This window comes from Erpetoichthys calabaricus, chromosome 2 (assembly GCF_900747795.2).
Source record: "Erpetoichthys calabaricus chromosome 2, fErpCal1.3, whole genome shotgun sequence".
Lineage (NCBI taxonomy): Eukaryota > Metazoa > Chordata > Cladistia > Polypteriformes > Polypteridae > Erpetoichthys > Erpetoichthys calabaricus.
Genome location: NC_041395.2, coordinates 210,374,781 through 210,389,111, shown reverse-complemented (window position 1 = coordinate 210,389,111; position 14,331 = coordinate 210,374,781). Strand labels below are relative to the sequence as shown.

General features: G+C 38.3%; 1 protein-coding gene across 1 annotated transcript in view; it reads right to left on the bottom strand.

Moving 5' to 3' along the window:
* setdb1a (SET domain bifurcated histone lysine methyltransferase 1a) overlaps positions 1–14,331 on the bottom strand; it is a 222,653-nt gene that overhangs the window by 162,494 nt on the left and 45,828 nt on the right. Inside the window, 4 exon segments of the mRNA XM_051922587.1 lie at positions 6,183–6,207; positions 6,209–6,223; positions 6,225–6,329; positions 6,331–6,358. Of these exon segments, the coding sequence (XP_051778547.1) occupies positions 6,183–6,207; positions 6,209–6,223; positions 6,225–6,329; positions 6,331–6,358 (173 nt within the window).

Below are 14,331 nucleotides of genomic sequence, written 5' to 3'. Positions count from 1 at the left end.
GAAAAACTATTTGCCCCCTTCCTGATTTCTTATTCTTTTGCATGTTTGTCACACAAAATGTTTCTGATCATCAAACACATTTAACCATTAGTCAAATATAACACAAGTAAACACAAAATGCAGTTTGTAAATGGTGGTTTTTATTATTTAGGGAGAAAAAAAAATCCAAACCTACATGGCCCTGTGTGAAAAAGTAATTGCCCCCTGAACCTAATAACTGGTTGGGCCACCCTTAGCAGCAATAACTGCAATCAAGCGTTTGCGATAACTTGCAATGAGTCTTTTACAGCGCTCTGGAGGAATTTTGGCCCACTCATCTTTGCAAAATTGTTGTAATTCAGCTTTATTTCAGGGTTTTCTAGCATGAACCGCCTTTTTAAGGTCATGCCATAGCATCTCAATTGGATTCAGGTCGGGAGTTTGACTAGGCCACTCCAAAGTCTTCATTTTGTTTTTCTTCAGCCATTCAGAGGTGGCTTTGCTGGTGTGTTTTGGGTCATTGTCCTGTTGCAGCACCAAGATCGCTTCAGCTTGAGTTGACGAACAGATGGCCGGACATTCTCCTTCAGGAATTTTTGGTAGACAGCAGAATTCATGGTTCCATCTATCACAGCAAGCCTTCCAGGTCCTGAAGCAGCAAAACAACCCCCAACCATCACACTCACCACCATATTTTACTGTTGGTATGATGTTCTTTTTCTGAAATGCTGTGTTCCTTTTACGCCAGATGTAACGGGACATTTGCCTTCCAAAAAGTTCAACTTTTGTCTCATCAGTCCACAAGGTATTTTCCCAAAAGTCTTGGCAATCATTGAGATGTTTCTTAGCAAAATTGAGACGAGCCCTAATGTTCTTTTTGCTTAACAGTGGTTTGCGTCTTGGAAATCTGCCATGCAGGCCGTTTTTGCCCAGTCTCTTTCTTATGGTGGAGTCGTGAACACTGACCTTAATTGAGGCAAGTGAGGCCTGCAGTTCTTTAGACGTTGTCCTGGGGTCTTTTGTGACCTCTCGGATGAGTCGTCTCTGCGCTCTTGGGGTAATTTTGGTCGGCCGGCCACTCCTTGGAAGGTTCACCACTGTTCCATGTTTTTGCCATTTGTGGATAATGGCTCTCACTGTGGTTCGCTGGAGTCCCAAAGCTTTAGAAATGGCTTTATAACCTTTACCAGACTGATAGATCTCAATTACTTCTGTTCTCATTTGTTCCTGAATTTCTTTCGATCTTGGCATGATGTCTAGCTTTTGAGGTGCTTTTGGTCTACTTCTCTGTGTCAGGCAGCTCCTATTTAAGTGATTTCTTGATTGAAACAGGTGTGGCAGTAATCAGGCCTGGGGGTGGCTACGGAAATTGAACTCAGGTGTGATACACCACAGTTAGGTTATTTTTTAACAAGGGGGCAATTACTTTTTCACACAGGGCCATGTAGGTTTGGATTTTTTTTCTCCCTAAATAATAAAAACCATCATTTAAAAACTGCATTTTGTGTTTACTTGTGTTATATTTGACTAATGGTTAAATGTGTTTGATGATCAGAAACATTTTGTGTGACAAACATGAAAAAGAATAAGAAATCAGGAAGGGGGCAAATAGTTTTTCACACCACTGTATATATACATATATATACATACATATATATATATATATATATATATATAATATATATATATATAACTATATATATATATATATATATATATCACACATACATACATATATAATATATATATATATATATATACATACACATACACACATACATTATATATATACACATACACACATACATATATATATACACATACACACATACACACATACATATATACATTATAAATATATATATATAAATATATATAGGTACACAGTAATCCTTCCTCCATCGCGGGGGGTTGCGTTCCAGAGCCAACCGCGAAATAAGAAAATCCGCGAAGTAGAAACCATATGTTTATATGGTTATTTTATATTGTCATGCTTGGGGTCACAGATTTGTGCAGAAACACAGGAGGTTGTAGAGAGACAGGAACGTTATATCAAACACTGCAAACAAACATTTGTCTCTTTTCAAAAGTTTTAAAAACTGTGCTCCATGACAAGACAGAGATGACAGTTCTGTCTCAACAATTAAAAGAATGCAAACATATCTTCCTCTTCAACGGAGTGCGCGTCAGAGAGAGAAAAGCAAACAAATCAAATAGGGCTGTTTTAAGTATGCGAAGCACCGCCGGTACAAAGCTGTTGAAGGCGGCAGCTCACACCCCTCCGTCAGGAGCAGGGAGAGAGAGAGAGCCAGAGAAAAACAAAGTCAAAAATCAATACGTGCCCTTTGAGCTTTTAAGTATGCAAAGCACCGTGCAGCATGTCCTTCAGGAAGCAGCTGCACACAGAAGGTAGCAACGTCCCTATCGTCTAGGTGTGCGAACAACCCCCTGCTCACACCCCCCTATGTCAGCGCAAGAGAGAGAGACAGAGAGAAAGTAAGTTGGGTAGCTTCTCAGCCATCTGCCAATAGCGTCCCTTGTATGAAATCAACTGGGCAAACCAACTGAGGAAGCATGTACCAGAAATTAAAAGACCCATTGTCCGCAGAAACCCGTGAAGCAGAGAAAAATCCGCGATATATATTTTAATATGCTTACATATAAAATTCGCGATGGGAGTGAAGCCGCGAAAGGCGAAGCGCGAATAGCGAGGGATCACTGTATATATTTGTCAAGACTTTGAGATAATGGCAAAAGAACAAGAGAAAGGTGATGATGAACCACTTAAAAAAATTCTGATTCTATTTAAGAATTAGTGAGACACACGGACCTATGGTCCTAAAATAAAATGCTACAAAATGCTAGATATGTACACAACAGTAATCTCTGGTCACTGTTTGCAAATGTAAGAACATACACTTGATTATGAATTCCTAATATACATGTACAGTGTCCTGGGGGATTATTAATAGATAAGCCTGTGGGGACCATGATTTAATTACAATAAACTTTTCTGGTTACCAATGAAGTGCCTACAAGGTTGCCACTACCTAAAATTTTTTTTCCCCAGAACATTTCAAGTCTAGCTCCATTAGCTTGCAAGTAATCACTTGACAGACATTAGCATTTTGTATATAGATGGATTGTTGATTTTAACGTTATATTAATGTTTGCCTGATGTATTTTACTGAAAGACATAATATGGATTTGGCAAGACTAGTACATTTTTTTCATCAAATTGCTTATCAGGCAACCAAACATTGCTGATAAGCAATTGTTGCACCTTTTTAATGTTAGATATTGTTGTGCTTAGTGCTGGGAGGTATACCGGTTCATACCAATAACCGTTTTTTATTTTTGTTATGATATGGATTTTTCTTATACCGCAACACTGGTTTAAATAGCCTAAACAACGTTCAGAATGTGACGCAGCTGTTAACTGTTTAAGGGGGGACCTTTTTGACTGCTACACTGCTAAACACGCTTGCAACGGAGTAAATGCGTTAGTAGAAGTATTGCGTCGTGAAAATGGACAGAGAACATTCCGAAACTGAAGCTGTAGCAGACAATAAAGTTGCTATGATGACATAGAAGACCTTTTGCCGAACAAAGGACTCATGTCTTTGGTTTTAAAAGGTCGGATGTGGACCGTTGTTATTTTCAAATGAGTGAATACTGTTTCAATAGTACTGGATGATACTGCAAGCCAAGTAGCACTTGTTTTTTTTTTTTCAATACTGTGTAATGTACCTGGGTACTGCGTAATAGTGTGACGATGCCGGTCCCCTACAGACTCCCTCTTCCCACATGGGAGTCTGTTGAACCAACACTGTCAATAGATATGACAGAGATGAGCTGCAAATCTCATTGAAGCCAGGGAATGGTGGAAAGTGCTCAAGTGCTTTTATACAGTCAAAAGTGTCCATTGTGCAGTGTTCAATAAAATACAGTACCCAAATAAATAGCAAATTCATAATAAATAAATCTGTTAAAATAGATGTTAAAATGCAGTCTCTCTCCCCGGCTCACCCATCACTGGTGTTGCCGGCAGAGCCTCCTTTCTGCCGACCCCACAACCACCACCCCCCCCCATCTTGGCTGCCACCAGACTGCGCTGCCGGACCCAACCGGAGTCGGCACACCGCCCATCTTCCTTTGCACTCTCTCAGTCGCTCCTTGGATCCATTGGGAGGTCTTACATCTCACTCGCCCCACTCTACACGCTTAGTCAGTGGGGCATACCAGCCCCTAGAGCGCCTCAGCCTGCGCTCCCTCACAGAGCCCCAACTCGTGCTGCCTTCTCTTCCCTGGTGGCTGGATAGTCTCCCATGACTGCCTTTTCCCTTCTTTAACCTCCTTCTGTTCTATATTTTCTTTTTTCTGTCCCCCTGTCCTGCCGGCCCATAAATATACATCTCAGTGGGTGCAGTGCCTTAATCATACGCCGCAGGAAGCCGATGAAGCAATTGAGAACGATCGCACATGCAGGTGCGACTCGCCCCAATTACCTCATCAACTCCCCATGGTCGTGCAATAGCACCCACGGAGACGGACACAGCTAAGTGGATTTAAAAACTGGCCATATTTTCTTTTGAAGCTGCGGACCCGCTATACCACAAATAGCATTATAATTGCAAGTTGCAGTTTTATTATTTATGTATATAGCTTAGCTTGAAGCAAAGTCCATATTAATGCATTTTGCAATATGGTGGCTCAGTTGGTAAAGATGTCATCACCAAGTTGCACTTGTTTTATTTTATTTTAATTTGGTGAATACTGGGTAATGCACCAGGGCTTGAAGTCTTGAAGTAATAGTAGTATTACTGGAAGTTGCACTATTATTATTTTTATTGTTTCTATTTATTAGTTTAAATATTATGTAGTTTAATGATAGTAAAGTTGTTTAAAAAAGTCACTTTAACGTGTCAGTGGACAGAGATTAACAGAAAGTATAGTTGGTTACAAAAAATATTTACTATTTCCTTTTCTAAGACATGTTCAGTGCAATACAACTTTTGACAAGCACCTCTGGATATTTTTACTAAGTCTAAATGTCTCTTTGGATGGTTGAAATATGTTCTCAAAATTATGTTTAAGTTGTATGCAAAATTTGTTAAAAAAAAAAAAAAAAGGTTCTATATTTTGACTGCAACTGTCATGCAATGTGATTTCTTCTCATCATTCGTGCCACCCCCCTTGAAAACTATCACTTTATGGGGCCATGCAAGCCTGTATTAATACTTGTTTGCACATTAAAATGTTTTTTTTGTAAGATGTACAATTCTCAGGACAGTGGAATTGGTTATTCTTAGCCAGTCTACTGCAGTAATTGAGGTGGAAAATGTGGTTAACATCCACTCATGCATGGGAAAAAAATACCGTCGAATACCATGAAACCTGTTTAATTTTAAAAAAATACCGTGATATAGAATTCTGGTCATACTAGCCCAGCACTAGTAGTGCTATTGTTTCCTGTCTCTCCATGTGTTTTATTTATAAATAAAGTAACCTGAAAACCGTTGAAAAAGTTTCCTTGGTTCTGTTATACCTCTGCATTGCTTAACAATACTTTTGCAAATCTATACAAGCAATGCATACAGAAAACAGTGGAGATGACAGTGTCCTCCTAACTGCCTGTGTTCTACCACAAACTCAGGCTTTCTAATTTATGCAATCAGTTTTACATTTTTGCATTTCAAAAAGAGCATATTAAAACACCAGGGATTACAGTAGCCATGCTTATGTAATATCTCAACAATGATTTATTATGGAATTTCAAGGTTGTTGTCTGACTTGTGATGATGCATGTATTCTGTAGGTATAGACTATAGATACACATGAATGTAGCAAAGATATATTGCAGGAGACATTGCAGTCAGAGATATGATGAATTCCAAATGATTTTCTTGTTGAATACACTTCAAATTTTTTTTAATTTGATGCCTCATAACATGCAGAAATTTAACTGCATATTAATATTTATGTAATTAATAATTGTGGTATTAAGTTACATTTCAATGATAAAGTGTTACCTGAATTGTAGATTATTTTAATTCTGGCTTATCATTTAAATATGAACATTACTAAACCTAACTTAACATCAAAGTAACTCCTATTTGAAAGGCAAGACATTGCGCAAAACAAACATTAAGGTCAAAAAGCATTCACATACTTTGTTATATTAAGTACTACATAATGCATACCACACTCGACTGCACCAACATCATCCGTCGTCATCATCGTCCGTCATCAATCTCAATTATTTCTGAAGGTTTCATTTTTACTGCTGGACTCTCGTCTTCAGAGCTGCTCTCCCTATAACTTAATCCCATCTTCTTATAGAGGTCCTTGAATTAAAGATTCACAGTCTATAACAGACCTAAAAGATAAAATATGATTCAGAACTTAAAAAAATATTTTGAGTAATTTTCTTTGCTTCAATATAAAGTAACATTCTCAATTTCCGATTGCAAGGGTCCAGACTCTAACTTAGCACAATTGGCCACAAGGCAGGTCATTTGCAGTGCATACGTGCACACAGCTATAAAGGGGATAAATTTAAATGTGCCAAATAACTTAATGCACCCCAGGAAACCCAGATTATCCAGACAAAACACTCACACAGACACTGGGAGAACATGCAATCCCTTCACAACCTCTTGGAGACAGTCACAGGGTTAAAACCAGAATTCTGGATGCATGACTCAGCAGAACCAACCACTGTGCTAATTAATAATAATAATATTTCATTACATTTATATAGCGCTTTTCTCAGTAAATTGCTAAAGAAGGAAGAGAAGGTAACAAAGGTAAAGAAGTGATCACAATCGAAACGAAGAAGGAAATTGTGTGGAAATATGAGAGTGGCGTTTGTGTGACCGATCTCGCTAATAATGTACAGCATGGTCGAAATCCACCATCTCAACAATTTTACAAAGAAAAGATTTATATAAGGAAGCTCCTTCCAAACAATAACCACCTTCCATTTCATTCTCCTCCTCCTTCCTTCCTGCAAGCCAAAGATGTCAACTTAAATGATGAGTACAGTATGAAATTGTTGTTTCTGGTAGGCTAGGCATTTTTTATAACTTTTGGTTAGCACAAAAAAAAATTATTGGTGTTTTTGGTAAATTATGTACAGTATTACAACCCGTTTTTATTAAAAAAAAGTTAAGTAAGTGTTGCTGTGGGAGGTTCAGAACACATTAAGGGCATTTCATTATTTCTTATGGGAAAAAATAGTCTTGACTTACAACCAACTTGAGTTACAACCAGCCCTCGCGAACGAATTGAGTTCGGTAAGTCAAGGGTCCACTGTAATAGTGTCAGGAAAGAAAATCGTATGTTTCTAAAAAATTTCAACCTTTTGACTTTTACACTGTAAAGGGAGAGCCTCTCCTGGTACATCTCTACTCCAAGAATAAAGTAAAATGGTGCATTTATTTTAAAACTAATTATACTGACAAGAAACTAATGTTCCAGGTTGCCTGCAGCTGCCTTAACACTTTTCAACCAATGACAGTCAAAAGTCATGAGCCGAGAAAAGCCAGGGCAATGAGGACACGAAACAGGCAATAGTGCAGTGCAAAATGTGCATAGGACTTTCATTAGATAGATAGATAGATAGATAGATAGATAGATAGATAGATAGATAGATAGATAGAAATTAGATAGATAGATAGATAGATAGATAGATAGATAGATAGATAGATAGATAGATAGATAGATAGATAGATAGAGTAGATAGATAGATAGATAGATTCCAATGTTAAAAGAATAAAGTTCAATGCAGCCCCTTTCTTCTATAATAAATTATGGTCAATAAATAATCAATAATAAAATAGTTTTCATGGTGAAGGTTAAAAACAATAAAAATATACTTCGAAAACAGGTTAAAAGTCAGAGGTTATAATCACATTCAGGATCCATTCATTAGCTAGGGAAATGGCAAAGGAGATTAGGACAGGCCAAGATTAGAATTGAAAAGGAAGAGACAAACAAAAGGTGTAACAGCAAATATGCAATGTAAAGTCCAACCCAAAGTTTAAATGCAAAAGTAAAATAAGTAATGCATCAATAATAATTTGCTTTAATGGCCAGAAATATCAATAATAAAACAAGCGACTTGGAGGTGTATGTAGCAGAGCAGTATTATGATATTAAAGCAACAACAGATTCCTGGCTTAAATAACAAAGAAGGGGATGAGTATAACATTGATGGGTATACATTTTTAGAAAGGATAGACAGAATGGGGGGGTGCCATTTATGTAATGCAGAATTTAAATGCAAGTCTTCTTCAGTCAGATGATTAGCCACATCTTAGTGAGGACGTCTGGAGTCATCTGGAAAGCAGTTGGGAATGGGGCCTTATTTTAGGATTGTGCTATAGACCCACCCCCAGTGCAAACAGTAACTTCAATAGGAATCATTTTAATAATATTAAAAAGGCAATTTGGCTGAGGGTTATCATAGTCATGCGGGGCCTTAAACCACCCACAGATTAACTGGGGTTTACTATGTAAATAGTGGAGCTTATAGACATACAGTAATCAGTGACTGTTTTTAATACCCTATGTTAAAGCACCAATGCGAGGAGGAAGCCCGATTAGTTTTAGTACTTTATAATTAACCAGGATAGAACTGATGTTATAGAGGTGATTCAGCCACTAGGTCTAGTGCCTTAACACTAGAATCCCTGAAGCCTACGAAAAACCCCATAATCCCAGCCTACCTAATCCCTTCACACCCCCTCCATCAGCGTCTTTTGTTTTGTAAATTTGTTGATCAGAACAAGCAGCAAGCAACCCTGCTGTCCCATCTCCCACCTTGACGGAGCTCAACTCGGGCAAAAAGTTCTCCCAGCTCAAGCCAAGGCTCCTTATCTGTGTGTGAGGTTCCTGGAGTTGTATAGGGTAAATAATACAGCACATTGTTATTTGGAATACATTGCATTTCATGTGTGTTTCATGTCTACAAAGATCTGGGTAAGTGTAGGGATAAAGGAAACAAATGAGGCAAGAAATGCTGAACACATACCTAAAGCAGAAAACTTGTTCCATGTTATACTAATAATGACGTGAAAGTGTATAATGCGTGATGACTTTAGTCTAAATATCAAATAAACAGGTGCGCTTTTTATTCAAGAATATAAACAAAGGAAAAAAAAACATTTGATTTACATGTTGCTGGTCAATGAGTTAAAAAGCCCAAGATAAAAAGTAACTGACAGGAAGATGATGTGCATTCTTGAATGGCTTGTGCTGATTCGACACATTTATAAAACAAAAGACAACTGATGGAGAGGTGCGAAAGGGATTTAAGGTGGGCCGCGATTACTGTTTTTTTTTTTGCAGGCTTCAGGGATTCTAGTGTTAAGTGACCCATAATAAAATACAATTCTGTGTTTTGGAATAGCGATGCAAAAGTCAAAAACTGTCAAGTTAACTCTGGTAGGGCAAATTTTTTAAAAAGATGCAGAAAAGCCTAAAATGGATAAATGAGGATAAGCATTTAAGTGTGGAGACAGTCAAGGGAGCAGTAGAATGTATTAAAAAACATTTACACATAATGCAGAACTGGCACATCCCAAAAACTGGAATTAGTAGTAAATTAAAAAAAAAAAGCTGCAAAGGAAAATTCAGCTATATAATGCATATAAGACTAATAAATTTTTAATGCTAATAGTAGAGTATATGAAAGCATGAATACAACCATTAAGAATAATATTAGAGAAGCTACATATGAAAAAGTTTGGGAACCTCTCTCGGCCTGCATAATAATTTATTCTACTTTCAACAAAAAAGATAACAGTGGTATACCTTTCACTTCCTATGAACATCTGAGTACTGGAATGTTTTCTGAACAAAGATTTTTAGTGAAGGCAGTATTTAGTTGTATGAAATTAAATCAAATGTGAAAATCTGCCTGTGTAAAAATTTGGGGTCCCTTGTAATTTTGCTGATTTGAATGGCATGTAACTGCTCAATACTGATTACTTGCAACACACATTGGTTGGATTAGCTCGTTAAGCCTTGAACTTCATAGACAGGTGTGTCCAATCATGTGAAAAGGTATTTAAGGTGGGTCAATTGCAAGTTGTGCTTCCCTTTGACTCTCCTTTGAAGAGTGACAGCATGGGATCCTCAAAATCAACTCTCAAAAGATCAGAAAACAAAGATTGTTCAGTAACATGGTTTAGGGGAAGGCTACAAAAAAGCTTTCTCAGAGGTTTAATCTGTCAGTTTCAACTGTAAGGAATGTAATCAGGAAATGGAAGGCCACAGGCACAGTTGCTGGTTAAACCCAGGTCTGGAAGGCCAAGAAAAATACACGGATCAGCAATAAGTGTAGGATTGTTAGAATAGTTACAGACAACCCACAGATCACCTCCAAAGACCTGCAAGAACACTCTTGCTGCAGATGATGTATCTGTACATCGTTCTACAATTCAGCGCAATTTGCACAAAGAACATTTGTATGGAAGGGTGATGAGAAAGAAGGCCTTCCTGCACTCACGCCACAAACAGAGTCGCTTGTTGTATGCAAATGCTCATTTAGACAAGCCAGATTCATTTGGAACAAAGTGCTTTGGACTGATGAGACAAAAATTGAGTTATTTGCTCATAACATAAAGCGCTTTGCATGGCAGAAGAAGAACACCGCATTCCAAGAAAAACACCTGCTACGTACTGTCAAATTTGGTGGAGGTTCCATCATGCTGTGGGCTGTGTGGCTAGTTCAGGGACAGGGGGCCCTTGTTAAAGTCGAGGGTCGGATGAATTCAACACATTATCAACAAATTCTTCAGGATAATGTTCAAGCATCAGTCACAAAGTTGAAGTTACGCAGGGGTTGAATATTCCAACAAGACAATGACCCAAAACAAAGTTTGAAATCTGCAAACGCATTCATTCAGAGGGAGAAGTACAATGTTCTGGAATGGCCGTCACATTCCTCTAACTTGAATATCATCAAAAATCTATGAGATGATTTGAAGCAGGCTGTCCATGCTCGGCAGCCATCAAATTTAACTGAACTGGAGAGATTTTGTATGGAGAATGGTCAAAAATACCTCCATTCAGAATCCAGACACTCATCAAAGGCTATAGGAGGCGTCTAGGAGGCTGTTATATTTGCAAAAGGAGGCTCAACTACGTATTCATGTAATATCTCTGTTGTGGTGCCCAAATTTATGCACCTGGTCTAATTTTGTTTGATGCATATTTTCTGTTAATCCAATAAATTTAATGTCACTGCTGAAACACTACTGTTTCCATACGACATGTCATATATTAAAAGGAAGTTGCTACTTTGAAAGCTCAGGCCAATGATAAACAAAAATCCAAAGAATTAAGAGGGGTTCCCAAACATTTTCATACAGTGGGTACGGAAAGTATTCAGACCCCCTTCAATTTTTTCACTGTGTCATATTGCAGCCATTTGCTAAAATCATTTAAATTAATTTTTTCCCTCATTAATGTACACACAGCACCCCATATTGACAGACCAAAAAAAAAAGAATTTTTGAAATTGTTGCAGATTTATTAAAAAAGAAAAACTGAAATATCACATGGTCCTAAATATTCAGACCCTTTGCGTGACACTCATATATTTAACTCAGGTGCTTTCCATTTCTTCTGATCCATCCTTGAGATCACCTTCATTTGAGTCCAGCTGTGTTTGATTATACTGATTGGACTTGATTAGGAAAGCCCAACACACCTGTCTATATAAGACCTTACAGCTCACAATGCATGTCAGAGCAAATGAGAATCATGAGGTCAAGAGGAACTGCCTGAAGAGCTCAGAGACAGAATTGTGGCAAGGCACAGATCTGGCCAAGGTACAAAAAAATTTCTGCTGCACTTAAGGTTCCCAAGAGCACAGTGCCTCCATAATCCTTAAATGGAAGATGTTTGGGACGACCAGAACCCTTTCCTAGAGCTGGCCGTCCGGCCAAGCTGAGCTACCGGGGGAGAAGAGCCTTGGTGAGAGAGGTAAAGAAGAACCCAAAGATCACTTTGGCTGAGCTCCAGAGATGCAGTCAGGAGATGGGAGAAAGTTGTAGAAAGTCAACCATCACTGCAGCCCTCCACCAATCAGGGCTTTATGGCAGAGTGGCCTGTCGGAAGCCCTCTCCTCAGTGCAAGACACATGACAGCCCGCATGAAGTTTGCTAAAAGACACCTGAAGGACTCTGAGATGGTGAGAAATAAGATTCCTCTTGTCTGATGAGACCAAAATAGAACTTTTTGGCCTTAATTCTAAGCGGTATGTGTGGAGACAACCAGGCACTGCTCATCACTTGTCCAATACAGTCCCCACAGTGAAGCATGGCGGTGGGCAGCATCATGCTGTGGGGGTTGTTTTTCAGCTGCAGGGACAGGACGACTGGTTGCAATCGAGGGAAAGATGAATGTGGCCAAGTACAGGGATATCCTGGACAAAAACCTTCTCCAGAGTGCTAAGGACCTCACACTGGGCCGAAGGTTTACCTTCCAACAAGACAATGACCCTAAGCACACAGCTAAAATAACGAAGGAGTGGCTTCACCAACAACTCTGTGACTGTTCTTGAATGGCCCAGCAGAGCCCTGACTTAAACCCAATTGAGCATCTCTGGAGAGACCTAAAAATGGCGGTCCGCCAACGTTTACCATCCAACCTGATAGAACTGGAGAGGATCTGCAAGGAGGAATGGCAGAGGATCCCCAAATCCAGGTGTGAAAAACTTGCTGCATCTTTCCCAAGGAAGACTCATGGCTGTATTAGCTCAAAAGGGTGCTTCTACTAAATACTGAGCAAAGGGTCTGAATACTTAGGACCATGTGATATTTCACTTTTCTTTTTTAATAAATCTGCAACAATTTCAAAAATTCTTTTTTTTGTCTGTCAATATGGGGTGCTGTGTGTACATTAATGAGGGAAAAAATTAATTAAATGATTTTAGCAAATGGCTGCAATATGACAAAGAGTGAAAAATTGAAGGGGGTCTGAATACTTTCCATACCCACTGTATGACTGTAAAAGGCAAGTTACAGAGGAATATTGCTGATAAAGCAAACAATAACCCAAAGAGATTATTTCAGTATTTAAGTAGAAAAAACAGTCAAGGAAGAGGTGGACTATATCAGAAAGAGTAAAAGGGAATTAAAATAGAGATGTTCTAAACTTGCATTTTAAGTAGATAACTTCCCAGAGGTAACAGGGACTACGAAGAAGGCACCGTATGATTTGGAAATTGAAGATGGAGAAGTATTGCTCAGATAAAATAGGCTGAAATCAAATAAATCAACCTGGAACAGATACAATTGATCCTCAAGTGCTTAAGGATGTTAGTGAGTACATACATAAACCCTTAATGCATATTATCAGGAAGTCACAGTTCAGTAGAGAAATTCTGAAGGACTGAAGATGGCAAATAATCCTGTTATATTAAAAGGGTGATCAGGCAGACCCAAGGAACTATAGGCCAGTAAGCTTCACGTGCATTAAAAATAAATTAATGGAAGAAATTATTAAGGAAAAAACATGGCAACACATGGCAAGAACTGAAGCTCCACTGAATAGTCAGCATGGGTTCAGTCAAGGGAGATCATGTTTTACTAACATGCTGGAATTCTATGAGGAAGCAACAAAAGGATACGACCAAAGTGGTGCCTATGATATTATTTATCTTTCAGAAAGCATTTGATAAGTCCCACATGAGAGGTTAGGTATCAAACTAAAAGATGTGGGATTTCAGAGTGTACTATGTAGATGGGTGCAGAATTGTCTAAAAAACAGAAAGCACATGGTCAAAGTAAATATAAAGTGGGAAGTAAAAATGTTGAAAGTACACTTTATGTGAAGGGTTTAGGAGTTGTAGTGGACTCATCTCCAACTACTTCCAGACAGTTTTCAGAATCCATTAAGAAAGCAAAGAGAATGTTAGATTATATAGCAAAATGTGTACAGTAAAAGTCCAAGGAGTTTATGCTGAAACTTATAACACACTGTAAGGCCTCATCTGGAGTACTGTCTGCAGTTTTGGTATCCAGGCTACAAAGGACATAGAAATGCTAGAAAAGTCCAGAGATGAGCAACTAGGCTAATTCTAGGACTGCAGAGAATGAGTTATGAGGCATGATTAAAAACATCTGGGCCTTTTCAGTTTACGCAAAAGGAGATTAAGAGGTGACATGACTGAAATGTTCAACAGTTTGAAAGGAATTTGTACAGTGAATCAAGATTGTTACTTTAAAATGAGTTTAACAAGTGCACGGGGACAAAGATGGAAACTTATTAATGGTAAATTTTGTACAAACATTACAACTTTTTCTTCATATAAAGAAGTCCAGAAAAATGGAGCAA